The sequence below is a fragment of the Schistocerca piceifrons genome, chromosome 9, assembly GCF_021461385.2.
Source record: "Schistocerca piceifrons isolate TAMUIC-IGC-003096 chromosome 9, iqSchPice1.1, whole genome shotgun sequence".
NCBI lineage: Eukaryota > Metazoa > Arthropoda > Insecta > Orthoptera > Acrididae > Schistocerca > Schistocerca piceifrons.
Genome location: NC_060146.1, coordinates 49,765,262 through 49,792,717, shown reverse-complemented (window position 1 = coordinate 49,792,717; position 27,456 = coordinate 49,765,262). Strand labels below are relative to the sequence as shown.

The window sequence follows — 27,456 nt, the reverse complement described above, 5'->3', positions numbered from 1 at the left end:
CATCCTCCCCCTCCCTCTCTTCATCTCTTCCTGTTTTCTTCCTCCCATTCACTCTTATTCCCTCTGTCTTTCAATCTCCTCTTCCCTTTTATCTCTCTCCCTTTGTGTGTCCACCTTTTTCGTCCCCTGTCTGTCTATCCCCCCTTCTTTCTCTGCACTATCATCCCCATTCCCACAGATTGTTGCTGTTTCTTACACCCACAATATTTCTTTCCAGCTAGTAAATATGTGTACCAAATTTGGTTTCAATCGATTCAGAGTTTTAGGAGGGGCTTTTTGCCTGCAACTTGGCCGCCTAAGTTCAAATGGTTCAAATGGCTCTGAGCACTATGGGACTTAACAGCTGAGGTCATCAGTCCCCTAGAGCTTAGAACTACTTAAACCTAACTAACCTAAGGACATCACACACATCCATGCCAGAGGCAGGATTCCAATCTGCGACCGTAGCGGTCATGCGGTTCCAGACTGTAGCGCCTAGAACCACTCGGCCACCCCGGCTGGCGCCGCATGAGTACTTGTCACACATATTTCACATACATTTAACATATTCCACTCATATTTTTGCGCATGTTTCACCTGTATCTCTAGAGATTTTTGTCCTGCAGTTTCACTTTCATGTGTCTCATTCATTACGACGTCATCTTGACGTATCTGTCATATAATCACATATTTTTGCTAGTACATTCAGGGCTCCATGTAAATACTGTCTAAATAATGTGTTGTGAAAAGAGTTATTAGTAATGAAGTAATAAACTAAAACGTCATGCCTGATGCGGCAGTTTTACTGCATGATCAGCGAAAATGTAGTGTGTAATAAACTGTTTTCCTTTCATCATTTTGTAGGGGGTGTCAGCGAGAAGGTGTCTCGTAAAAGATTATTAGTTAACCTTGTTGCAAGCCACTAACAGCTCTGATTCTCAAATACACTCCTGGAAATTGAAATAAGAACACCGTGAATTCATTGTCCCAGGAAGGGGAAACTTTATTGAGACATTCCTGGGGTCAGATACATCACATGATCACACTGACAGAACCACAGGCACATAGACACAGGCAACAGAGCATGCACAATGTCGGCACTAGTACAGTGTATATCCACCTTTCGCAGCAATGCAGGCTGCTATTCTCCCATGGAGACGATCGTAGAGATGCTGGATGTAGTCCTGTGGAACGGCTTGCCATGCCATTTCCACCTGGCGCCTCAGTTGGACCAGCGTTCGTGCTGGACGTGCAGACCGCGTGAGACGACGCTTCATCCAGTCCCAAACATGCTCAATGGGGGACAGATCCGGAGATCTTACTGGCCAGTGTAGTTGACTTACACCTTCTAGAGCACGTTGGGTGGCACGGGATACACGCGGACGTGCATTGTCCTGTTGGAACAGCAAGTTCCCTTGCCGGTTTAGGAATGGTATAACGATGGGTTCGATTACGGTTTGGATGTACCGTGCACTATTCAGTGTCCCCTCGACGATCACCAGTGGTGTACGCCCAGTGTAGGAGATCGCTCCCCACACCATGATGCCGGGTGTTGGCCCTGTGTGCCTCGGTCGTATGCAGTCCTGATTGTGGCGCTCACCTGCACGGCGCCAAACACGCATACGACCATCATTGGCACCAAGGCAGAAGCGACTCTCATCGCTGAAGACGACACGTCTCCATTCGTCCCTCCATTCACGCCTGTCGCGACACCACTGGAGGCGGGCTGCACGATGTTGGGTCGTGAGCGGAAGACGGCCTAACGGTGTGCGGGACCGTAGCCCAGCATCATGGAGACGGTTGCGAATGGTCCTCGCCGATACCCCAGGAGCAACAGTGTCCCTAATTTGCTAGGAAGTGGCGGTGCGGTCCCCTACGGCACTGCGTAGGATCCTACGGTCTTGGCGTGCATCCGTGCGTCGCTGCGGTCCGGTCCCAGGTCGACGGGCACGTGCACCTTCCGCCGACCACTGGCGACAACATCGATCTCCTGTGGAGACCTCACGCCCCACGTGTTGAGCAATTCGGCGGTACGTCCACCCGGCCTCCCGCATGCCCACTATACGCCCTCGCTCAAAGTCCGTCAACTGCACATACGGTTCACGTCCACGCTGTCGCGGCATGCTACCAGTGTTAAAGACTGCGATGGAGCTCCGTATGCCACGGCAAACTGGCTGACACTGACGGCGGCGGTGCACAAATGCTGCGCAGCTAGCGCCATTCGACGGCCAACACCGCGGTTCCTGGTGTGTCCGCTGTGCCGTGCGTGTGATCATTGCTTGTACAGCCCTCTCGCAGTGTCCGGAGCAAGTATGGTGGGTCTGACACACCGGTGTCAATGTGTTCTTTTTTCCATTTCCAGGTGTGTATATAGATGAATGTAGTCTGGCTATTTGTGCGTCGTCAGCTTCGATACTTTTTCACTCCTATCCCTTTGAGTGGCAGGTGGTTCTCAGCCACACAGTAGTTATTTCCAGGCAGTAAGTTATACGTGTACCAAGTTCGGTTGAAATCGATCCAGTAGTTTAGCAAGAGATGTGGAACATACATACATCTACATTTATAATATATCTGGATTGCAATGAGGACGAATCCTTTATGGGGAAGCAAGTGTAGTTGACAGGCTGCCTGTCTGTGTGTGATGAATACGATTTACGACGAAGTGAAACCTTTGTGTAAGAAAGGAGATAAGAAAATACCATCAAACTTATGTCCACTTTTAGTTTTGCCCGCATCCACAAAAATTTTAGAAAAGATAATATAATGCCGTGTTCTGAACTATCTCACCAGAAATAAAATATTGTCCAAGTCACAATTCGGATTTTTGAAAGGTTCCGACATTAAGAAGGCTGTCTAATTTTGGGGTAATTTATTACATTTTTTTGACTGATATTCCACGGCAAGTATTCAAAATACACACTTTTCAAGGTCGTCAAAACCAAAGACACATGTAAATATGACACTTTTAATGATTAACTATTACCACAGTACATGATCTAAATATTTAAACTCTTTCCACGTAGCAAATCTTTGTTTCAGTTTAAGGAACTTGTCCCTGCATTACTAGTGTGTTAAAAAAGAATGATATCACAGTGTATTAAAAACAATGACGTCGCTATACATCTGCCTTACAGTAAGATTATAGCAGACTTGTAAATAACTGCGGGAAATCCGACTAGGAGCGTATCAACAGACAAGTCTTCTTTATTAGTGTCAGAAATGAATACGATACATACAAAGAAAACTATACAGTATTCACCCAGAATTGGGCAACTTTGATAGCATTAGGTGCTGCAGACGTTAAGACCTTCATGCTACAACTGGTTGGGCATAAGTTACATTGTCTGCAATTCACCTTGAAAGGTCTCTGTTGGATTCCTTTCATGTTAATTTCTTAAATCTGTTGTCATTTACGGCATAAATTCCTCTTCTAAATTTACTGTGGTGTTTCTGACTATCTGGGAGGAGACTGAGCAGTAAAACGTGTTACTTTTACACATAAACAAGAACGATCTGTCACACTACTACACTTTAAAACACAGTTTATACGTAATTCATGTCACACAGTCTCATACGGAACCTACATCCGCTTTCTTTTATATACTGTATATGATAAGATACTGTCATCCCCCTTCCCTTCTGTGTGAGAGGATGAATGAGCAAATGTATTTCTAGTTGCATGCTGGATGGTAGCAGACAAGTCTGTCTGCTAGAGAACAGTAGGACCAACGTCGGAACAGGTAGCTACGCTTTCTAAAAGCAAAGAGGTTTCTATCCTTAGTATGGTCCTGTGCATCCCTTGTCATGTTGGTATAGGAAGCTGCCCCTCTGGCCACTTCCGTTTGTATTTGTGAGGCACCCTCAGGAAGGGACCAGGGCAGTCTGTCCGCGGCGAGCGTCTGAAGTGGTAAGATCTCCGGCTAAGCGCGTGTCTGCTAAGTCCGTAGGACAATGGACTTCTTAAGTTCAGCCTAACTGAAAATTTAATCACCTTTATTTCAGGTTTACCCCTAAAATATCTAATGTTATCTTAAATTGCAATGCAGTGTGATTCGAGTGTACAGTTCAGAATATCTTCCAGTAGTTGCTTTGTCACTACTTTGAGAGTAAAGTGGAACCACATGTAGATCAGTAACTCTAACTAGCATCATCAATCTTCAACGCGAATGTGCGTGAGATTATAACGTCTCGTTTTGACAATATTTTTCAATATAGCAACTTTTCTTTAATTCAACCCACGTGGGGTGTACTTTGTGAGACCAGTACCACGTGTTTATAGAATTGTTTGACCCATCAGGTTAATAGTAAGACGTTAGTAACCAGTTCGAGGTTTTTCTTTTGTAAATTGCTTTTCGATCTAATTTATTTTAATTATCAAAATTATTGTGAAGTTACACTCTCTGTGTAAACCAAATTGACCACGTGAAGCATGTGGTGTAATCATCAAAGTAGCCCTCAGCTATTCTTTTCGCGAAGATTTCACAGAGAGTTAGTATGAATTTGGTATACCAGTGTGTGGTAATTACATGACGGACAGGATTGTGCTGCGAACGTAACTTCTTTGGGTGAAAATTGAATCGGTTGGTTGTGGTTAATTTCCTCTTGCATATGTTTCAACGTTCTTCGTGTGTTATTTTATGAATGCAGTGTTGTATGCAGTCTCCCAATCTTGGCTCCATGTTTGATGTGTTCCGTAAGATTACAATCTCATATTTTCACAATCCTAAATAAGGCACCAGTTTAGTAATGAATCAAGTTTAATATGTTGAAATTTCAATGATCAATGTTGAAATAAATTTCCAAATATAAACTGATTTATTTCTTTTCATTTAAATTCTCTTTTTTATATATATATCACCGGTTGTCGTATGACTATTAAAAGATTATAATTAATGTTAGTCTGGTTGGGAATTTGGTAAGCTAGACTGGATACCTGGCAAAACAGTTGCGCAGTAATGCAAGGTTAACTTCCCCAGACAGCTCACAGCTTTCAACCCGCTTTTATTGTCTATCAACACCGCTTTCATAGCAAATTAAAGCAACAACATTACAACCTCATTCGTGCTGTGTTGTGTCGACAGTTGGCAGTTGGAAGTTCCATTTAAGGAGATTGTCCCTCGATCTTGCGACTTCGGTCCGCAGTCTGTTCAAGGACTTCCAGATGACCCACCTCTCCATGTGTCCAGGCGGCAAGGATTCTTGTGGTGTCATCCAGTTTGACAGGTGTTGGCATCTTCCTTTCCACTTGGTGAGTCGGTTAGCCGCAGCTTATCCTTCTAAGGGCCGTGAGGTTGTTAGGAAACTCTTCCTGGACTTCAGTCTTGGCTTGGTATGTTGTCCAAAGAGTGGATGTGAGGTCAGTGTATTTGATTTATGCCTCTAGATGTTAGCGGCGACCTCTCTTCTGATGTCACATGGAGCAATCCGTTAAAAGAAAACATGCAAAACACATCACTAAATTGAGCTCTACATTATTTCCTCCATTTGTGATGTTACCGCTACAACTGGACTAGGATAGAGAGCACATGTCTGATGACATCCTAAAAGAAGAAACAGGAGTCGATAGCGAAGAGATAGGGATCTAAAATTTCTTTTTTCCTTGAGTCATCATTCTTCTGACTGGTTTGATGCAGCCGAACACAAATCTCCCTCTTGTGCCGACCTCTTGATATCAGAGAAGTACTTGCAACCTACGTCCTCTACTGCTGGCTGGATGTAATCCATTCTCGGTCTCCATCTACAGATTTTGCGCTCTGCAGCTCCCTCTAGTACAAACTAAATTAGCCCCTGATATCTTAACGGATGTCCTGTCATCTAGTCCCTTCCTCGCCGATTCTGCAGAGAACCTCCTCATTCTTCACCGAACCAATCCACCCAATTTTTAGCATTCTTCTGTAACACGTTTCAAATGCTTCAATTCTGTTCTGTTCCGGTTTTCTCACACTCGATACTACTCTACAATGCTGTGCTCCAAACGATCAGTCTCAGAAATTTCTTCCTAAAATTAAGGCCTTTGTTTTATATTACTGATGATGATGAAGTCCCATACTCCTTCACAGAGAGTAGGGGAACGATGCGAGAGACCCGCACCGCCGTACTAGGCAAGGTCCTAGTGAAGGTGGTTTGCCATTGCCTTCCTCCGACCGTAATGGGGATGAATGATGATGAAGAAGACGACACGTCCACACCCAGTCATCTCAAGGTAGGTGACAATCCCTGACCCCGCCGAGAATCGAACCCGGGACCCCGTGCTCGGGAAGCGAGAACGCTACTGCGAGTCCACAAGCGGCGGACTTTATATTACTAGACTTTTCTTGGACAGAAATGCCCCCTTTGACAGTGCCAGTCTGCTTTTTGTTCCTCCTCGCTCCGTTTATCGTCGGTTGTTTTGCTGGCTAGGTATCAGAATTCCTTAAGTTTGTCTACTTCGTGAGCCCCAATTCTGATGTGAAGTTCTCGTGTTCTCATTTCTACTATTTCTCATTACTTTAGGTTTTATTCGGTTTACTTTCAGTCCATATCCTGTATGCATGAGACTGTTCATTCCAACACCGGATCTCGTAAATCTTCTTCACTTTCGCTGCATATAGCAATGTCATCAGCGGATCTTGCAGGGTGAAAATTATTGAACTACACGAAAAAAAAGTAAATTAGTTTCAAACCACGGAGTGCACTCACTTCATTCGACACGTAAACGTCACTGCAGATATTCAGATTTGGGTTATGACATGTTCGATATGCCTGCCATCATTGTCGATCATATGGCGCAGACGAATAGCGAAATTCTGCGTGACCCGCTGATGTGTTGGAACATGGATGCTGTCTATGACCTACTGAATGGCTGTTTTCAGCTCAGCAAAAGTTTTGGAATTATTGCTGTACACCTTGTCTTTAATATAGCCCGATAACAACGAGTCACGTGTCTTCAGATCCGGATAATATGGTAGCCAATCGACGGTACCCCATAGATAGAATGCGTCTCCAGAGTGCTCCTCCAGGACATCACTCTCCAGATTCGATGTGGTCGAGTTCCGTCTTGTATGAACCACATCTCGAAATCACGGTCACTTGGACAATGGGGATGAAATTACCTTCCCTAAACTTCACGTAGCGTTCGGTAGTCACTGTGCCATCAAGGAATATCGCACCAATTATTGCGTGATTGGACACTGCACATCACACAGTCACACGTTGAGGGTGAAGAGACTTCTCGGTCTTCTCGATCGCGAAATGCGGATTCTCAGCCCCCAAATACGCCAGTTTTGGTTACTGACGAACCCATCCACATGAAAGTTGGCTTCGTCGCTAAACCAAACCACATGCGCATTCTGCTACCCATGGCCAACCGTGCGGTTTGAACGACCTGACGCAAAGCGTTCAGAAGTTATGACGATTTTATTTCATATAGTACAATAATTGTCACCCTGTGTCTTTGATATCCTTTCACCTTGCACTTGAATTCCACTCTTGAAGCTTTCTTTTATTTCAGTCATTGCTTCTTCGATGTACAGATTGAACAGCAGGGATGAATGACTACATCCTTCTCTTACACCCTTTTTAATCTGAACACTTCGTTCTTGCTCATTCAGTCTTCCCTCTTGATTCTTGTGCATATTGTCTTCACCCGTCTTTCCCTATGGAACATCCCTGTTTTTCTCAGAATTTCAAACATCATATACCACTTTACATTGTCGAAAGCATTTTCCAGGCCGACACATCCTATGAAAGCGTCTAGCTTCCTCTTCAATCTTGCTTCCATTTTCGAACGCTATGCGAGAACTGCCACTCTTGCCGACTCTTGCTATTTTCGGAATTGCCTGGATGTTTTTTCTGAAAGTCTGATGATATATCGGAAGTCACGAACATTCTACACACCAACGTCAATAGTCATTTCCCCCAGTGATTTTAGAAATTCGTATGGAATGTTAATTACCCCTTCTGCCTTATTTGTTATTATGTTATTCAAAGCATTTTTAAATTCGGATTCTTATACTGGATCCCCTACCTCTTTCTGTCAACTGCCGTTTCTTCTTTCAAAGCTCTTTTAAATTCTGCGTCTAATACTGAATCCCATACCTCTTCCCTGCCAACACCTGTTTCTACTTCTACCACGTCATCAGACAAGTTCTCTCTCTCATAGACGCCTTCGACGTACTCTTTTTACCTATTTGTTCTCTCCTCTGCATTTAATAGTGGAATTTCCATTGCACACTTAATATTACCACTCTTGATTTTAATTTCACGGAAGATTGTTTTGACTTTTCTATAGGCTGAGTCGGTCCTTCTCACAATCATTTCTTTTTCGATTTCTTCGCAGTTTCCATGCAGCCATTTCACCCCATCTTCCCTGCACTTCCTATTTATTTCATTCCTAATGACTTATATTTCTGTATACCTTAATTTGCCTTATCATTTTTATACTTCCTTCCTTCGCCGATGCCCGCATCTCGTGGTCGTGCGGTAGCGTTCTCGTTTCCCACGCCCGGGTTCCCGGGTTCGATTCCCGGCGGGGTCAGGGGTTTTCTCTGCCTCGTGATGGCTGGGTGTTGTGTGATGTCCTTAGGTTAGTTAGGTTAGTTAGGTTTAAGTAGTTCTAAGTTCTAGGGGACTGATGACCATAGATGTTAAGTCCCATAGTGCTCAGAGCCATTTGAACCTTCGCCGATCAACTGACGTAGTTCTTCTGTTACCCATGTTTTCCTCGCAGTTTCATCCTTGTTTTTCTTTCCATCTTCTGTGTCTGCTCTTTTTAGAGACGTTCATTCCTCTTCAATTGAACTGCCTGTTGCGCTGTATCGACGTTTCTGTAGCCTCAGAGAACTTCAAGTGTCCCTCTTCATTCCTTGGAATTTCCGTATCCCATATCTTTGCGCATTAATTCTTCCTGACTAGTCTCTTAAAGTTCATCCTAGTCTTCATCACTACTGAATTATGATCAGGGTCTGTATCTGCCTCTGGTCACGCCTTACAATCCTGAAGCTGATTTCGAAATCTCTGCCTGACCATGATGCAATCTGACTGAAATCTGACCGTATCTCCCAGCTTTTTCCAAGTATATCTCCACCTCTCACGATACTTGAACAGGGTGTTCTGTTTTACTGGCTGAATTTTATTCAGTTAGTCTTATTCCTCTCTGATTTCTACTACCAAGCCCATATTCTGCCGCAAACCTTTCTTCTGCTCCTTCCCCTACAATTGCATTCCAATCCCCCATGACTATTAGATTTTCAGCTCCCTTTACGTATTGAATTACGCGTTCAGTATCCTCATACACTTTCTCGGTCTTTTCATCTTCTGCATGCGACGTCGGTATATATACCTCAACTATCGCCGTCGATGTTAGTATGCTGTAGATTCTGGTAAGAGCTACTCTATCTTTCAACTGTTCACTGTCTGCCCTACCTACCTGTCCATGATGAATCCTACTCCCGTTGTGCCATTTTCTGCTGCTGTTGATATTATCATACACTCATTTTACCAGAAATCCTTTCTTCTTTCCATTTTACTTCATAGCCCCCCACTATATCTAAACTGCGCTTTAGAATTTCCCTTTTCAGATTTTATAGATGTTCATGCCTTCGACGTTTCACGCCCCGATTCGTAGAACGCTATCCTTTCGTTCGATTTTCAATATTTTTCTCGTGGTCACCTTCCCAAAGATCCGAATGGGGGACTAGTTCGGAATCTTTTGTGCTGTGGAGAGATCATAATGACTTTTTTTCAATTCTTCAAAATAGCATTTCCTTCTGCATCCTCATGTATCATAGCTGGTACTTCGGACTTTTTGGGGCTGTTTCCCACGCCGAGGGCAATTGAGAGACCTGAACCTTTGTCAGTTCGTCGGCCCTCTTTTGATGAGGCCATTGGCAGAACGAGAGTGACCTCTTATGCCGTGAGTCTTCGGTGTCATTGCTGCTGATTACTCAAAATACATGCAGTGACAAGATCGGAATCCAAGACGTTTTGATTACTGATCGAAGAGGCTACTTCTAGACCGCGAGTGAACCTCCAACCCAGTCTTGAGATGACGATCAGTTTGGCTTTAGTAATGGTAAACGTCCCGAAGGGCAGTACTCCAGACACTTCAGGGCTCAATTCGAAGCTGGACTGATCACTGACAGCAATATTACTCCAGAGATTCCAGGCCGCACAGACGTCTGGAGATGCCCCAGGCAGTGGCGGGGTACCAGCTTGACTGTTGACCGCCGTACAGCCCGACAACGACGGCTGGCAGTCTGGACTGCCATTTCTTTTGATAGGTGGACCACTTTACCAGTCATCCGTGGCACCTTCACAGCACAGCGGTCCGTCGACGATATTGGCTCTGAGCACTATGGCTTAACATCTGAGGTCATCAGTCCCCTAGAACTTAGAACTACTTAAACCTAACTAACCTAAGGACATCACACACATCCATGCCCGAGGCAGGATTCGAACCTGCGACCGTAGCGGTCGCGCGGTTCCAGACTGAAGCGCTTAGAACCGCTCGGCCACCACGGCCGGCTCGACGATATTCTACGGCCCGTTTCGCTTACCTTCATGGCAAGCTATCCTCGGCTTACATTTAAACAAGACAATTGCCGCCCGCTCACGGTGAGAGTTTCTACTGGTTGCCTTCGTTCTTGCCAAACCATATCTTGGCGAGCAAGGTCGCAGGATCTCTCCACAATTCAGAAAGATTGGAGCATTAGGACAGGGCTCTCCAAACAGCTCGTGATTTTGACGATATAACTGACCAGCTGGTCAGAATCAGACATCCAACCACTCTGTCCATCAGTGCCAACTTGAATAACTGTTTGCATAAGTGCCAGATGTGAATCAATGTGTTATTGACTTCCTCAGTTTGTGAAGCTTTTTCTCGTGAATAAATCATCGAATTTTTCTGAAATTCTAATCATTTGTTTTGTATATCTGTGTAACATCTCTCTGTTCCCATTCCATTTGGATAATATCTTCGTGGTGCTTTGTTCCTTTTATTTTAGAGTGTATATACAAGGATTGGAACTTTAATAGTGGTAACTATTTATTTACAGCTCGTGCAAAATAGATACGTGTTTCAAAGTTTTACTGACCTTCAGAGTAGGCGCCAGCATTGTGTATAAGCTGTTGCCAGCTATGTGGAAGTCGTAGGATACTCTTAGCAGTGCCAGTTCTGTCGACAGTTTGAGCGGCACCGTCTATTGCCCGACGAATTTGTAGCAGATCTCAAGCGAATGCCGTGAAGTGTTTCCTTCAGTTTAGAAATCGAGTTGAACTCACGAGGGCTTAAGTCAGGGGAGTGCAGTAGGTGGTATAGCACTTAGCAGCCCCATCAGTGAAACAAATCAGTAACAGCTTGCACTGTACGTGCTTGAGCATTGTCCTGCAAAATGATGGTCAGGTCCTGCAGAAAGTGTCATCGCTTCTGTCTATAAGTTGGTCGTAGGTTGTGTTCCAAAAATGAACAGCATAGAGACAAACATGATGACACTTTCTGCAGGACCTGACCATCATTTGCAGGACAATGCTCAAGCACGTACAGTCCAAGCTGTTACTGATTTGTTTGACTGATGGAGCTGCTAAGTGCTATACCACCTACTGCACTCCCCTGACTTAAGCCCTCGTGAGTTCAACTCGATTTCTAAACTGAAGAGAACACTTCACGGCATTCGCTTCAGAACAGCTTAAATTCGTCAGGCAATAGACCGCGCCGCTCGAACTGTGAACACAACTGGCACTGCTAAGAGTATCCTACGACTTCCACATCGGTGGCAACGGGTTATACACAGTGCTGGAGACTACTTTGAAGGTCAGTAAAACTTTGAAACACATGTCTATTTTGTACGATCTGTATATAAATAGTTGCCAGTATTAAAGTTCCATCCCCTCCTAACTACATCCAGGATATTGTGCATCCACTTTTCTTTCGTAGATGTTGATCTTTTCTTACAGGAATTGAGATAGCAGGGGAAGTGCGTTTGAAATCTTACTGTTCATGTCGCATATTTATGTCCTATCAGGCAGTATTAGGTGCTGGACATATATTCAGTCAGGTCTTGATAACACTTCAAATTTGTGCAAAGATTGATAATTTGTTTTGAATGTTCAGCAGTCTAAAATTTGGCAATTCACAAAACAAAAAAATGTAATACTCTGTGGCTACAGTACCGGTCAGTCACAGGTGGATTTATGGAACTCATACAAATAGCTGGACGTAACAATTTGTCGGTGTGTTAAGTGGAGTGATGAGGTAGGTCCGCAGGCAGCAGACTACGAATCATTGCTAGGAAGCTTCGATATGGGAATCAATTTGGAAAAGAGATTGGATACAAAGCACTTGTGCGTCGCCTGGCAGAAAATTGCTCAGGTGTGTGAGGCCCATATCAAAGATGACTGAGAGGGGGCATTAAACGGACACAAAGAAGGACAATTCGGTTGGTCACAGTTTTGTTTGAGCCAGGTGGAGCGTCACGGAGACGCTGAAATCCTGAAGTTGCATCTCCCGGAAGACAGACATTCCGCATCCCGCAAAATTCTGCTTACAAAATTCGAAAATACGAAGACATAGACTTTCAAAAATAAAGGAAGATTAATAAACATTACATGAGAAATATGGGCCCCAAACACCGAACTAAATCAATAAAATCAAAAATACGCTTTTTCTATATCGGCAAAGCATAATTTCTCAGTGTGAGTTTATTGATTTATTTCGAAGTTTGGGGTCCCATATTTCTCATGTCATGTTTATTTATCTTCCTTTATTTCTCAAAGACTATGTCTTTGTATTTTCGAGTTTCGAAGGTGAAACACTTATAATCATATTGACTAATATGTTTCCACATACCAGTTGTCAGCATAGAATCTTTATCTTGTCAGAATATAAACCTGTTAATAAGCCACTATAATTTATTGTTTCTAAAACTAATTTATTATTCAGACTTGAAAACATGCCATTATTATTCTACACAAACTGTTCTACACAAACGTCATCTGTGAAGAAATATCGAGATGTATGATACCCTATGATCTATCGAGCAAAACTTCTGTATCTCTGATTAATGTTGCTCTTTTCTAGCAGTAGTTGGCAGTGATCTGTGAAAGAGCGAAGTCGTAATATAACTGTGTTGATGATTGGACGTGCTGAGGTAAGAGTGTATGTAACTTACCTGCAATGCAATGTGAAATATGTTGTCGGTGTTTGAAAAAATGTGAAACATTGTTCTGTGTTTATTCAAGAGTGAGAAAATGTATACAATAGTGATTTCAACTGTGTTTCATTTTATACCTGATTACAGTATTCTCAGAACACGACCCAGAAGGCCTTTTTGTAGACGACTGAATTGCGCCAAAATACTGAGTCCAAGAAGAAGGTTTGTATATTACTCTCAAACACTTTCAAGATCAAGGCATCCTCTCGACGAAATCGTATCGCGTTTATTTTCAGGAAAATGAACTATACCAATTACTACGGCAAGAAATTAAAGATGATTACTGTTTTCAACAATTAACTTTCACAACGTACAGTGTTAACGTAATAGATCTAGCGACTGTGCGCTGCGAATTGATGTAACCAGTTCTGCGCCATGTGTGCACAGAAAGAAATATATTCGTGATTGTTGTATTGTTACAATAATTATTCAACAATATTCTAATTATGCCGCAGGACAGGGTGGCTTCAGAAGATGCACATATAAGACAAATTTTCTGGAATATGCATTTAAAAAATAATAAATGAACTTAAACTCTAATATATCATATATATGCGCTTTCGCAATAATTCGCCTCTAATAATAATAGATCAAGTAGACTATTGATGGCAAGTGCACAATACAATATTCACTCAGTAGCCGAAACACTGTGTCTTTCATGTGCAGTCAGAATTCAGATGTCAAAATATTCATTGGTAAAAATCTCTTTATAAAAAGAGACAATGTAGACAATTACTGAACAGTTCCTTGCTGCTTGTGGTTCAAAAATTTTTACGGGGGCAGTTTGTAAAAGTGTAGTACCACATGTTACCAAACAGTTTGATAGACTTTCAGTTTTGGCTTTAGAACAAGGACATCAACAAAACGTTCAGGTTCTTCTTTTGACTGCAAAGTACTTGCACAGCCAAAGGTGTCAAGGACAGTAGGTATTTTGTTTGGTTTAACAAAAGCGTTTGAGTGTGATACGCGTTTTCTTAAGCTGCAACCCTGTGGAATTTGAGAAAAAGCCGTACAATGGTTAATTCCCAAAACAAAAAAGCAAGGTACAGTGTTTTGATCCCCAGTGTCAATAAACAGGAAACGATCTGAATCTGAATGGGATAGCTTTATGTTTTGCTTCTGTCGGTTTTATTATTGTTTACCAACGTTCTGCCTCTAAACAATGCACTTTATTAAAAACAAAAGTTGTATAAGCAGAAGGCACTATTAGCAGGAGGTAAAAATGTCATTGTCAGAGATGTAGAGTGCAGTGTTAATGATTCAGCAGACAGGGTAGTGAGCAACATTAGCTAGTCACGTAACAGCTAACAGATCGAAGGTTAATTGCAACGCAGTGTAAACATTTTCTGTCTCTGAAATATTTAACTCTTTCTCAAAGTTTAATGTGACCTGGGGAATTACTCGTTTTATGACCAAGTTGGCGTGGTTCACATAGCCTCAGGAAACGTGATGCTTGAAAAAAAAAAAAAAACAACACGTTGCAACAGTCACAACTGTCATCAGGTATCCAGATATCACATAATTAAATTCACTACTGTGGTCAAAATATAAAACATGCATTCATGTAATACAGGGAGCCTTGATTTAATGAATGTTTCATGTTTTGATCGCACGAGTGCGCTTTAATGAAGTGACATTAAGTGCTAGGTGCGTGGTGATGACAGTTTTTAAACGCATTGTTGCATAAGACGAAAGTTATTTTACACTGAAGTTGATTGCTGTGGCATCACCACCGGTCCCTTTGGGACTCATTGAGATCTCGCAACAACAGTCAACATTACAAGTGTGCGAAGCTGGTAAGCATGAAAATGTCCTGAAGTACCACCCTCTATGTAAGCATGATGATCTGAACAATTTTTACTACGCTCATAAAGCCTGAAACAGTACACTGCAAAAATATTAAGCTGCCACCAACACAAAGATTGGTTTTCAACGATATGCACAAGCCTACTAACTGTGGTACGCTAGGCCAACTGAGAATTGCAACTTTACATTAATTAGTTAGTAAGTTACATGTACCACAGATCATTTGAGCGATTCTCAAATCGAAACGTTGTGGAACGAGTCAGTTTATGGGATACGCACACATGATCTTTGTTAACATTAATGAACACACAATTTTTTTAGCTCTACTCGTACAACCACACTAATTTTTCTTTATTTTTGTTTTTTTACTGGCTATCAAATTTTAGGCTGAAATTTGTGAATGGAACATGAGTTGTCCAGGACGAATGATTTTAAATTAGTTAAAACTTGCTTCGTTATTCTTTAGACATTTTATGTTATTGAGCAAATGATGAAAAACTTTTGTACCTACATATTGAACTCCCTTCTGAGCCACAGTTAGAACAGTGGGTAATAAAGTTCATTTTTCCCTCTACTGTTGTAGGTATAGACATCACTGTCCTCAAATTGTGACGGATGTGTTTCATTAGCGAGTATGTGTATTGTGACGGAGCAGTTAAAACGCCTAGCTCCTTAAAGAGCGCCTGTATGACGTCCTTGAGTGAACATCACATATTATTCTTACTGCTCGCTTCTGTGCAGTCAATACTTTCTTTTTACGTGATGTGTTACCCCAGAAAATTATTCCGTAAGACATTACTGGGCGGAAATGTGCAAAATATGTGAGCAGGTTGATAGTCTGAGTCCAAGATTATTAATTATACGAAGAGCAGAAGTAGCTCAAATTGACTGAGAAGCTCCAAGTTACGTATTCATCAATATGTACACCCAGAAATTTGGAGCATTCTACGCTACTTACTGACTCCTGCTCTTATGCTACATCAATTGTTGTTTTACAGAACTGAATGAAGTGCGTTTTTTTTTCAAAACTAATGGTGAGACAATTTTCAGAGAACCACTTAATAATTCTCTGGAAAATATCATTTACCAACTCTTCTGTTGCTTTCTCTCTGATGGATTTTATTATAACATTAGTATCGTCTGACGTAAGTACCACTATTGTTAGTTGAATGTTAAGTGGAAGCTCATTCACATGTATAAAGAACAGCAGTGGACCCAAAATTGAACCCTGTGGAAGACTCTTCGTGATTATTTATTTATTTTTTCTCCAGTCGGTTTCCGACATTATCTGTATTATTCAACACCCCCTTTTTGCATACTGTTTGTGAAGTGTGATTCAAACCTGATGTGTGTAAAGCCTTCAGTTCCATAAAACTAGAGTTTTTCTAAGAGACTAACGTAATAACACAATCAAACGCTTTCGAAAGATCGCAAAAAATACCGACTGGCGATAAGTTCTGTTTGATGAATGAATGTATAAATGGTAGTGTTGATACATACATATTTAGCTAAGAAAGCACACTCCAGTAGCAGCAATGGACTCACCGTTTCCAGGGAAACGTTAGAGACAGGCTTTATAATACCACAAGCCCAGCCGATCTTCTTCAGCAGCTCAATGCCGGTGGGTGTCGGGGGCTCGGAGGACGCCTCGGGAGAAGTTTCGGTGCTGGTCGCGTCGATATCGGCGTCGGTGGAGACCTCGGCGCTGTCCTCATCCTTGATGACCATTGCCGAAGCCGCTGCAGCCACTAGCAGCAGGATCAGTGATACGGCCTGTAGGTCCCGGACCCAGCAGCGGGACGTCATCTTGGCTTTCTCGTGCAGCGAGTGTGGTACTGGTGCACCGGTGTCGCGGCGTGAGGAGGCAGTAATGCAGTGGATGGCCCCGTTTGGACGTTTTATAGTGACGGGTTAGCGCGCAGCAAACAGCTCCCCTCTAGTCGCGACCGTAACGAGAACCACTTGTCGCCAGTGAGATGGGGGAGGGAGGAGGGGGGGGGAGGATTGGTAACGAGGAGCGAGCGGGCAGGATGGACTCCTGATGGGGTCTAATGGGTCCGCGCGCGCCTGCCAGGGTCAGGGCAGTGCGCTAGTTCGCGCGCCCGCCGCCAGAGTGTGTCCAGCAGGTGCGGCAGCCAATTGACGCCGCGGACGGACCCCCTCGTCACTTGTCAGCCAGCCACGGGCCGGAGGGGTGGGGGGAGGGCAGGGGTTCGCGACGAGAGGGAAGCGCCCACTCAGAACCCGCCGCTGAGAGGGAAGTGGTCGCAGACACGCGCAGCGCTGCGAATTGCATGCACCGCGCGCCGCCCCGACAAGGCCGCAGGAATCTGCGTTGATTAGGTTTGACGTTGCCGCCGCGCACCGTACCGCCCCGCCCCCTTTGACACCCACCCACTCCCTCCCCTCTCTTTCAGATCCCACTAGCCGTTCCCCCTCATCATCTAACTAACCTGTGACACCGCGGCGGACGTCAAGGGCATATTCATACACTGCACCCTCGCTGTTGCACAACAGTCCTCGGAATCGTTTCGTGAAAGGAAGAAAACACTTCAGGGTCTGGCCTTCAGTCCGAAGCTGCAGCTCTACACGTTGGCCTGTTTTGTGCACGCCCGTTCGTATTGGCGTAACTATTATAACATAACGTCCATTTGAACCTGCACTCTGTTCAGGCTTTGGTCTTAGTCTACACCTTTCAGAGTCCACATTTCTCTCCATTCCTAAACTGATTGATTGGAGAAGTATGTGCCGAAAAAGTGGGTTACGGACGGAAAAGACCCACCGTGGTTTAACAGCGCAATTCGGAGAATGCTCAGGAAGCGAAGACAGTTCCACTCGCGGTACAAGAAAGATAGGCAGAATGAGGACAGGCAAAAGTCAGTAGAGATTCGTGCTGCTGTAAAAAGAGCGATGCGCAAAGCATAGAACCACTACTACCGTCATACCTTAGTGAAAGATCTTGCTGAAACCCCAAGGAAATTCTGGTATTACGTAAAATCGGTAAGCTGGTCGGAGGCTCCCATCCAGTCACTCACTGATCAGACTGGCCTGGCAACGGAAGACAGCAAAACGAAAGCTGAAATTTTAAATTTAGCATTTGAGAAATCTTGCACGCACGGGGATCGTACAAACGTACCGCCGTTTGAGTCTCGCACAGATTCCCGTATGCAGAGCATAGTGATAGACATCCCTAGGGTTGTGAAGTAGCTGAATGGGTTGAAAATAAATAAATCGCCAGGTCCTGATGGGATTCCAATTTGGTTTTACAGAGAGTACTCTACTGCATTGGCTCCCTACTTAGCTTGCATTTATCGCGAATCTCTTGCCCAACGTAAAGTCCCGAGCGACTGGAAAAAAGCACAGGTGACGCCTGTTTATAAGAAGGGTAGAAGGACGGATCCTCAAAATTACAGACCAATATCCTTAACATCGGTTTGTTGCAGGATTCTCGAACTTATTCTCAGTTCGAACATAATGAATTTCCTTGAGACAGAGAAGTTGCTGTCCATGCATCAGCACGGCTTTAGAAAGCATCGCTCCTGCGAAACGCAACTCGCCCTTTTTTCACATGATATCTTGCGAACCGTGGGTGAAAGGTATCAGACGGATGCCATATTCCTTGACTTCCGGAAAGCGTTTGACTCGGTGTCCCACTGCAGACTCCTAACTAAGGTACGAGAGTATGGGATTGGTTCTGAAGTATGTGAGTGGCTTGAAGACATCTTAAGTAATAGAACCCAGTACGTTGTCCTCGATGGAGCGTGTTCATCGGAGGTGGGGGTATCATCTGGAGTGCCCAAGGGAAGTGTGGTAGGTCCGCTGTTGTTTTCTATCTACATAAATGATCTTTTGGATAGGGTGGATAGCAATGTGCGGCTGTTTGCTGATGATGCTGTGGTGTACGGAAAGGTGTCGTCGTTGAGTGACTGAAGGAGGATAGAAGATGACTTGGACAGGATTTGTGATTGGTGTAAAGAATCGCAGCTAACTCTAAATATAGACAAATTTAAACTAATGCAGATGAATAGGAAAAAGAATCCCGTAATGTTTGAATACTCCATTAGTAGTGTAGCGCTTGACACAGTCACGTCGATTAAATATTTGGGTGTAACATTGCAGAATGATATGAAGTGGGACAAGCATGTAATGGCAATTGTGGGGAAGGCAGATAGTCGTCTTCGGTTCATTGGTAGAATTTTGGGAAGATGTGGTTCATCTGTAAAGGAGACCGCTTATAAAACACGAATACGACCTATTCTTGAGTACTGCTCAAACGTTTGCGATCCCTATCACGTCAGATTGAGGGAGGACATAGAAGCAATTCAGAGGCGGGCTGCTAGATTTGTTACTGGTAGGTTTGATCATCACGCGAGTTTTACGGAAATGCTTCAGGAACTCGGGTGGGAGTATCTAGAGGAAAGGAGGCGTTCTTTTCGTGAATCGCTACTGAGGAAATTTAGAGAACCAGCATTTGAGACTGACTGCAGTACAATTTTACTGCCGCCAACTTATATTTCGCGGAAAGACCACAAAGATAAGAGAGATTAGGGCTCGTACAGAGGCATATAGGCAGACATGTTTCCCTCGTTCTGTTTGGGAGTGGAACAGGGAGAGAAGATGCTAGTTGTGGTACGAGGTACCCTCCGCCACGCACCGTATGGTGGATTGCGGAGTATGTATGTAGACATAGGTGTATGTCCTTACTTTTAGTCAATTTGTGCAATAAAATTCTGCTTCCCCATTTCGATTCACCACACTTTCATTACTTGCTTTGCATTAGCCTTCTAGTCTGTTACGTACTAGTGAATTCATGAGAAAGAGTGCTTTTACTGCGATTTTAACAAATACGGAATAAATAACTCGTCTGTCGAGACCCGAAGATGTTAACATTGATTACCGAAACCTGGTACCGACAATAAAGGTTATTATTAGTGATCTTGGAAAATAATTTTTGCTTTTCTGACGTAATATTGAGTTTTCTGAGTAGTGCAGATATTTTAATTATTTTCTGACATACGAGAGGTACTTGAAAAGTTCGTGCAAAAGTAAAAACTACTTACGTGTTTGGGGTAAACGATTTTTATTTTGCGACATAGTCTCCTGTTTGACTTATACACTTCGTCCAACGCAGTTCTAATTTGTTGATCCCTTCCGAATAGTAGGAATTGTCCAAGTCTGCAAAATAGCTATTAGTTGCTGCAATCACCTCCTCGTTTGAATAAAATCTTTGTCCCGCCAGCCATTTCTTCAGATTGGGGAACAAGTAGTAGTCCGAGGGAGCCAAGTCTAGAGAACAGGGGGGATGTGAAACGAGATGGAATACATTAATTTTGCGGCCACTACTGCTGAGGTGTGTGCTGGTGCATTGTTGTGATGGAAAAGGACTTTTTTTTTGCGGTCCAATCGCCGGCGTTTTTCTTGCAGCTCGGTTTTCAAACGGTCCAGTAACGATGAATAATATGCACCTGTAATAGTTTTACCCTTTTCCAGATAGTCGATGAGGATTATCCCTTGCGAATCCCTACTTTCTCTTGGCAAAGGTCTGAGTTCGAGTCTCGGTCCGGCACACAGTTTTAATCTGCCAGGAAAGTTTCATAACAGCGTACACTCCGCTGCAGAGTGAAAATCTCATTCTCACGCATCGGACAGAGGTGGCATACGAACCGACTGTCGCCCTCCATATGGCCTGGCAAATAGGAGTGACGGCCTGCCGTGCCAGTTTATTTCAGAACAGGACCGCTTTGGATGTTATCCGTGGTACCCTTGCAGCTCAGCGGAATAGCGATGATATTTTACGCCGCGTTTTGCTGCCCTCCAGGGCAAGCCACCCCGGGCTGACATTTCAGCAAGATATCGCTCGTCCGCACACGGTGAGAGTTTCTACTGCACATCTTCTTGCTTGCCAAACCCCTAACCTGGTCAACAAAGTCTCCGGATCTCTCCCCAACTGAGAACGGTTAGAGCATTTTAGTCGAGGCCCTCCAACCAGCTCGGGATTTTGGAGATCTAACGCGCCAGTTGGACAGAATTCGGCACGATATCTCCTAGGGGGACATCCAACAGCTCAGTCAGTCAATGCCGAGCCGTTAACTGCTTGCATAAGCCCAGAGATGGGCCGCTGCGTGTTTGACTTCCTCAGTTTGTGAAGATCTTTCTTTTGAATAATTCATCCTGTTTTTCTGAAACTGTAATCATTTGTTTGTCTGTCTACGTGCATTAAATTTACCCATATCCGCCCCATTCGGATAATTTCTTCGTGGTGCGTCTTTTTTGTTTTATTTCTTTTTTTTTTTTTTTTAGAGTACGTATGATTGAGTTAGCACTCATCAATTTGATTCTGATACAACCTCCAAACTGGAAAAAAATTGGTAATTTGTGGTAAGGTCTTATGGGACCAAACTGCTGAGGTCATCGGTCTCTAAGCTTACACACTGTTTAATCTTAAACTAACTTACGCGAAGGACGACACACACACACACACACACACACACACACACACACACACACACACACACACATGCCCGAGGGAGCCGCGCGAACCGTGACAGGACGCCCCAAACCGCGCGGGTACGCCGCGCGGCCTTCCAAACCAGAATTTTTATTCGGCGGAAATGCGCTGTGTAACATTATATACTTGCCTCATACGAATGATATTTCGTTTAGTTAGCTTGATATAGTGGAGCCACAGTCCAGGAGAGATGTCCAACTGTATGGCTGCTATACGTCTGCCCTTCTGTTGTCGTCGTACGTGGGATTCCCGGTTCCAGCAGAATTTTTGATAGTAGATTTGTAAGCCCCGTTAGGGATCACTGTTAGACGAGATTGTACTTCGGTTATGCTTCTCTTTGCTGTGCTCGCTGCTTCTTCAGTATTCTTCTTCAACACCTCGGTTCAAACGTTTTTATTCTCTTCTCGTCTTAACTGTTTATCATCTGTATATCACTTCCGCAGAAGCCTACTCTCTAGACAAGTACCTTTAGATTTTCTAACACTAAAATTCATGTTTCTCTATTTAAGGAATTAATAAATTCTTTATTTTCAGAAATCTTTTTCGTGCTATTTTCAATTTCCTTTTCCTACCCTTGCTCCTCGTGTATCACCGTACCCATTACTTTTAGTGTCTCATTTCCAGGTTTAATTCCCTTAGCATGGCCTGATTTGATTCGGCTACTTTTCTCTGATGTATTACTTTCGTTCAGCTACTCTTCCAGGTCCTTAGGCGTCTCTGACACAGTTACGATGTCGTCGAGAACTATCAAACTTTGCCGGCCGCGGTGGTCTAGCGGTTCTAGGCGCTCAGTACGAAACCGCGCGACTGCTACGGTCGCAGGTTCGAATCCTGCCTCGGGCATGGATGTGTGTGATGTCCTTAGGTTAGTTAGGTTTAAGTAGTTCTAAGTCTAGGGGACTGATGACCTCAGATGTTAAGTCCCATAGTGCTCAGAGCCATTTGAACTATCAAAGTTTTTATTTTGTCCTATCTCTCACTTTAAAATCCATTTCCAAATTTATCCTTGGATTCCTATAGTGCTTGCTCAGTGTACAGGCAGAATAATCTCTCTTCAGTATACTTCAATTAAAGTAGCCATATTACTGATTAGCAGTTTCTTTTTTGACAACTCTTCTGATTCGAATGAAAAGACTCGTCATGTGACACACACAAACAAACAAACAAACACACACACACACACACACACACACGCACATACACATATACAGGGTGTTACAAAAAGGTACGGGCAAACTTTCAGGAAACATTCCACACACACAAAGAAAGAAAATATGTTATGTGGACATGTGTCCGGAAACGCTTACTTTCCATGTTAGAGCTCATTTTATTACTTCTCTTCAAATCACATTAATCATGGAATGGAAACACACAGCAACAGAACGTACCAGCGTGACTTCAAACACTTTGTTACAGGAAATGTTCAAAACGCCCTCCGTTAGCGAGGATACATGCATCCACCCTCCGTCGCAAGGAATCCCTGATGCGCTGATGCAGCCCTGGAGAATGGCGTATTGTATCACAGCCGTCCACAATACCAGGGTTGCGTAGACAAGAGCTTTCAAATGCCCCCATAAATGAAAGTCAAGAGGGTTGAGGTTAGGAGAGCGTGGAGGCCATGGAATTGGTCCGCCTCTACCAATCCATCGATTACCGAATCTGTTGTTGAGAAGCGTACGAACACTTCGACTGAAATGTGCAGGAGCTCCATCGTGCATGAACCACATGTTGCGTCGTACTTCTAAAGGCACATGTTCTAGCAGCACAGGTAGAGTATCCCGTATGAAATCATGATAACGTGCTCCATTGAGCGTAGGTGGAAGAACATGGGGCCCAATCAAGACATCACCAACAATGTCTGCCCGAACGTTCACAGAAAATCTGTCTTGATGACGTGATTGCACAATTGCGTGCGGATTCTCGTCAGCCCACACATGTTGATTGTGAAAATTTACAATTTGATCACGTAGGAATGAAGCCTCATTCGTAAAGAGAACATTTGCACTGAAATGAGGATTGACACATTGTTGGATGAACCATTCGCAGAAGTGTACCCGTGGAGGCCAATCAGCTGCTGATAGTGCCTGCACACGCTGTACATGGTACGGAAACAACTGGTTCTCCCGTAGCACTCTCCATACAGTGACGTGGTCAACGTTACCTTGTACAGCAGCAACTTCTCTGACGCTGACATTAGGGTTATCGTCAACTGCACGAAGAATTGCCTCGTCCATTGCAGGTGTCCTCGTCATTCTAGGTCTTCCCCAGTCGCGAGTCATAGGCCGGAATGTTCCGTGTTCCCTAAGACGCCGATCAATTGCTTCGAATGTCTTCCTGTCGGGACACCTTCGTTCTGGAAATCTGTCTCGATACAAACGTACCGCACCACGGCTATTGCCCCGTGCTAATCCATACGTCAAATGGGCATCTGCCAACACCACATTTGTAAACGTTGCACTGACTGAAAAACCACGTTCGTGATGAACACAAACCTGTTGATGCTACGTACTGATGTGCTTGATGCTAGTACTGTAGAGCAATGAGTCGCATGTCAACATAAGAACTGAAGTCAACATTACCTTCCTTCAATTGGGCCAACTGGCGGTGAATCGAGGAAGTACAGTACATCCTGACGAAACTAAAATGAGCTCTAACATGGAAATTAAGGGTTTCCAGACACATGTCCACATAGCATCTTTTCTTTATTTGTGTGTGAGGAATGTTTCCTGAAAGTTTGGCCGTACCTTTTTGTATATAGGGTTGTCCATTGAAATCTCAGAAACGTCGGTGTTGAGAATGCTACATCAACATCGATTGCACCCGTACCATATTTCTATGCACCAGGAATTGGATTGCGACGAATTTGAACGTCGTGTACAATTCTGACACTGGGCACAAGAGAAATTACTTGACGATGACAGATTTTTTGCACGCGTTCTATTTAGTGACGAAGTGTCGTTCACCAACAGTGGTAACGTAAACCGGCTTAATGTGCACTATAGGACAACGGAAAATCCACGATGGCTGCGACAACTAGAACATCAGCGACCTTGACGGGTTAATGTATGGTGCGGCATTATGGGAGGAAGGATAATTGGCCCCCATTTTATCGATGCCAATCTAAATCGCGCAACGTATGCTGATTTCCTACGTAATGTTCTACCGATGTTACTACAAGATGTTTCACTGAATCACAGAATGGCGATCTACTTCCAACGTGATGGATGTCCGGCACATAGCTCGCGTGTGGTTGAAGCGGTATTGAATAGAATATTTCATGACAGGTGTATTGGACGTCGAAGCACGTTCACCGGATCTGACGTCCCCGGATTTCTTTCTGTGGGGAAAGTTGAAGGATATTTGCTATCTTGATCCACCGACAACGCCTGACAACATGCGTCAGCGCATTGTCAATGCATGCGCGAACATTACGGAAGGCGAACTACTCGCTGTTGAATGGCGTTACACGTATTGCCAAATGCATTGAGGTTGACGGACATCATTTTGAGCATTTATTGCATTAATGTGGTATTTACAGGTAATCACGCTGTAGCAGCATGCGTTCTCAGAAATGATAAGTTTACAAAGGTACATGTATCACATTGGAACAACCGAAATAAAATGTTCAAACGTACCTAGGTTCTGTATTTTAATTTAAAAAACGTACCTGTTACCAACTGTTCGTCTAAAATTGTGAGCCATATGTTTATGACTATTACAGCGCCATCTATCACAAAGTGAAAAAAGTGGTCCAACTAAAAAATTCATGTTTCTTTACGTACTACACGAATATGGGAGTTCCTATTTAAAAAAAACGCAATTGATATTCGTTTGACCTATGCTAGCGCCATCTAGTGGGCCAACCATAGCGCCATCTGGTTTCCCCCTTCAAGCTACCTTCAAGCTAGACAAGTTTCGGTTTTTGTAGTTTTTTAGTTTGAAGTTTATTTCGTGAGATATTTGGCCCGGTCACGATCAATGGACCACTGGCTTGATGTGGCCCACCACGAATTCCTCTCCTGTGCCAATCTCTTCATCTCTGAGTAGCACTTGCAACATACGCCCTCAACAATCAAAATTATCTACGCTGAAGAGAGATGCAACGCCCAGAGGAACAGAGGAAGAATGGCTCAGTGTGGCTGTGTTACTCCGCAACTGTCTGTTGACGATCTTTGGCTGCATTTTCAGTTTCCTGTTTACTTACCAGCAGTGTCCATTTGTACGATGTATCTAGCGGTGGCGCTGCATCGCACCTTCTTCACGCCGCACAGTGCTTCAGGACGGTCGATTCCGTGCCCAAAAGTCGAGATATGAAGGTTGAAAGATCGATATGTTTGGAATGGATTATTGTAGAGGGGGGTATGGGGCATTCAGATCGTATTAGCAGAGGTCACAATATTGTGTGCCTGCTTCCCTGCGAAGTCGTAAGTTGCCTCTCGTAGAAAAACACGCGCGACGCTTCAGTACGCAGTTATACAGTGCTTCAGAAAATCATACAGAATTTTACAACGACGCGTCTGATTCCTATTTTCCAAAACGGAAAATGTTGATGAAGGTATGTAGAAACAATTTATGTACTTCAATTTTCGAAATTGTTTGTTGTTTTTTATGAAACGTTATGCTAAATGCAGTCGTTGTTTCGCTTCTTTAGAAATACATTTGTGTCGATATAAAAAAAAATTAACACATTTTAGCGCTGGCATTCACAGGGACATATTTGTTGAACTATCTATTAACGAAATTTTCAAGTATTAGCTGCTCGAAAGTTGCCCATTTTGAATAATAACGATTTTAGTGTTACCGTGCACGCTGTCGCGCGTATTACGCACTGTGACTAATGGCGATATTCTCCCCTCAACTTTCTATACCTGAGGCTTGAAATGTCCCAGGTATGAAGGGTTTTTCGTAGATGTTTTCTATCTCTTTCTAAAGTATTGTGGAGATAAGTACGGTTTTTATTGCAACAGTGTAGCGTTGTGAATAAAGATTTTAAATAAAATTCCAACCTTAATGACCATTTTTAATAGAAATATCGAAAAATGTTTACAAATACTATTTCAAACATTCTTCATGGACAATAAACACATTTCGTAAAACATAATAATATAGTTTTCAATCGATTGTTCATGACTGTAGGATTGCTTATAATATTTTTCCGTTACGTAAAATATAAATATAAAATTTTTGTAATGTTAACAGGGCATACATGCAAAGAAGTTATTTGTACACGCAGACAAATATACTTAGTCCTGCGTGACGAATGGAGCTCAAAATTTGACAAACAAGTAGAAGTTCTGGAAAAATATTTTACCGAATCGGAAGGATGTCCTTTCGCAATTTCAACTGATGAAAGGAAATGTTTAAGGAACCTCCTATTTACAATGAAGAAAAATGTGTTATCTGTTAATAAGCTCTCACATGTATTATCCCCTGTTATTTTATAAATAAATATTCCCATCCTATCCTACTGCCCATTACAATCATAGCACTATTTAGTAAGCTGTATGATGTCGACAGATGAAAATACTTTTCGATGTAAAACTTATAAGTTGAATCCTTGGTGTGCACTATCTTTGCTACATGCACAGGCAGTATATTTAGTAAATGTATTTTCGCGCCAACTGACTTAGCTCCACATGTTGTCAGTGCACCTGAACCTGTATGTGTGATAGATTATTAGAACGACGGTAACATCGACAGTTCAGTATGTATTTAACAACATATTACTATGTAATAAGTGTCGTTCTCATCAGATCTTGTGCGACTCTCACAGTCAAAAGGCTGCATTTTGACGACGACGTGTGCTCATGTCAGATAGTTTTATATTTTGACAGAATGTAAGTAATGTACGTTTATCTCAAATTTTTATAATTGAGCTACTTTCTAAATGAAATGCTTGCCTAATTATGTATATACACCTTGTACTTCATTTTTGTGTTTAGGTAACTTTGCAGTGTTACTTGAAAATGACCATAA

At 43.2% G+C, this 27,456-nt stretch overlaps 1 protein-coding gene across 2 annotated transcripts in view; it reads right to left on the bottom strand.

Moving 5' to 3' along the window:
• LOC124717251 overlaps positions 1-16,955 on the bottom strand; it is a 30,915-nt gene extending 13,960 nt beyond the window's left edge. Inside the window, exon 1 of one of the 2 annotated variants that reach the window (XM_047244053.1) lies at positions 16,518-16,955. In XM_047244053.1, coding sequence (XP_047100009.1) covers positions 16,518-16,778 — 261 coding nt within the window. In that variant the 5' untranslated portion in view covers positions 16,779-16,955. The remainder of the gene's footprint in view (positions 1-16,517) is intronic. The other variant, XM_047244052.1, reaches the window with a different exon arrangement.
• Positions 16,956-27,456: the final 10,501 nt, after the last annotated feature.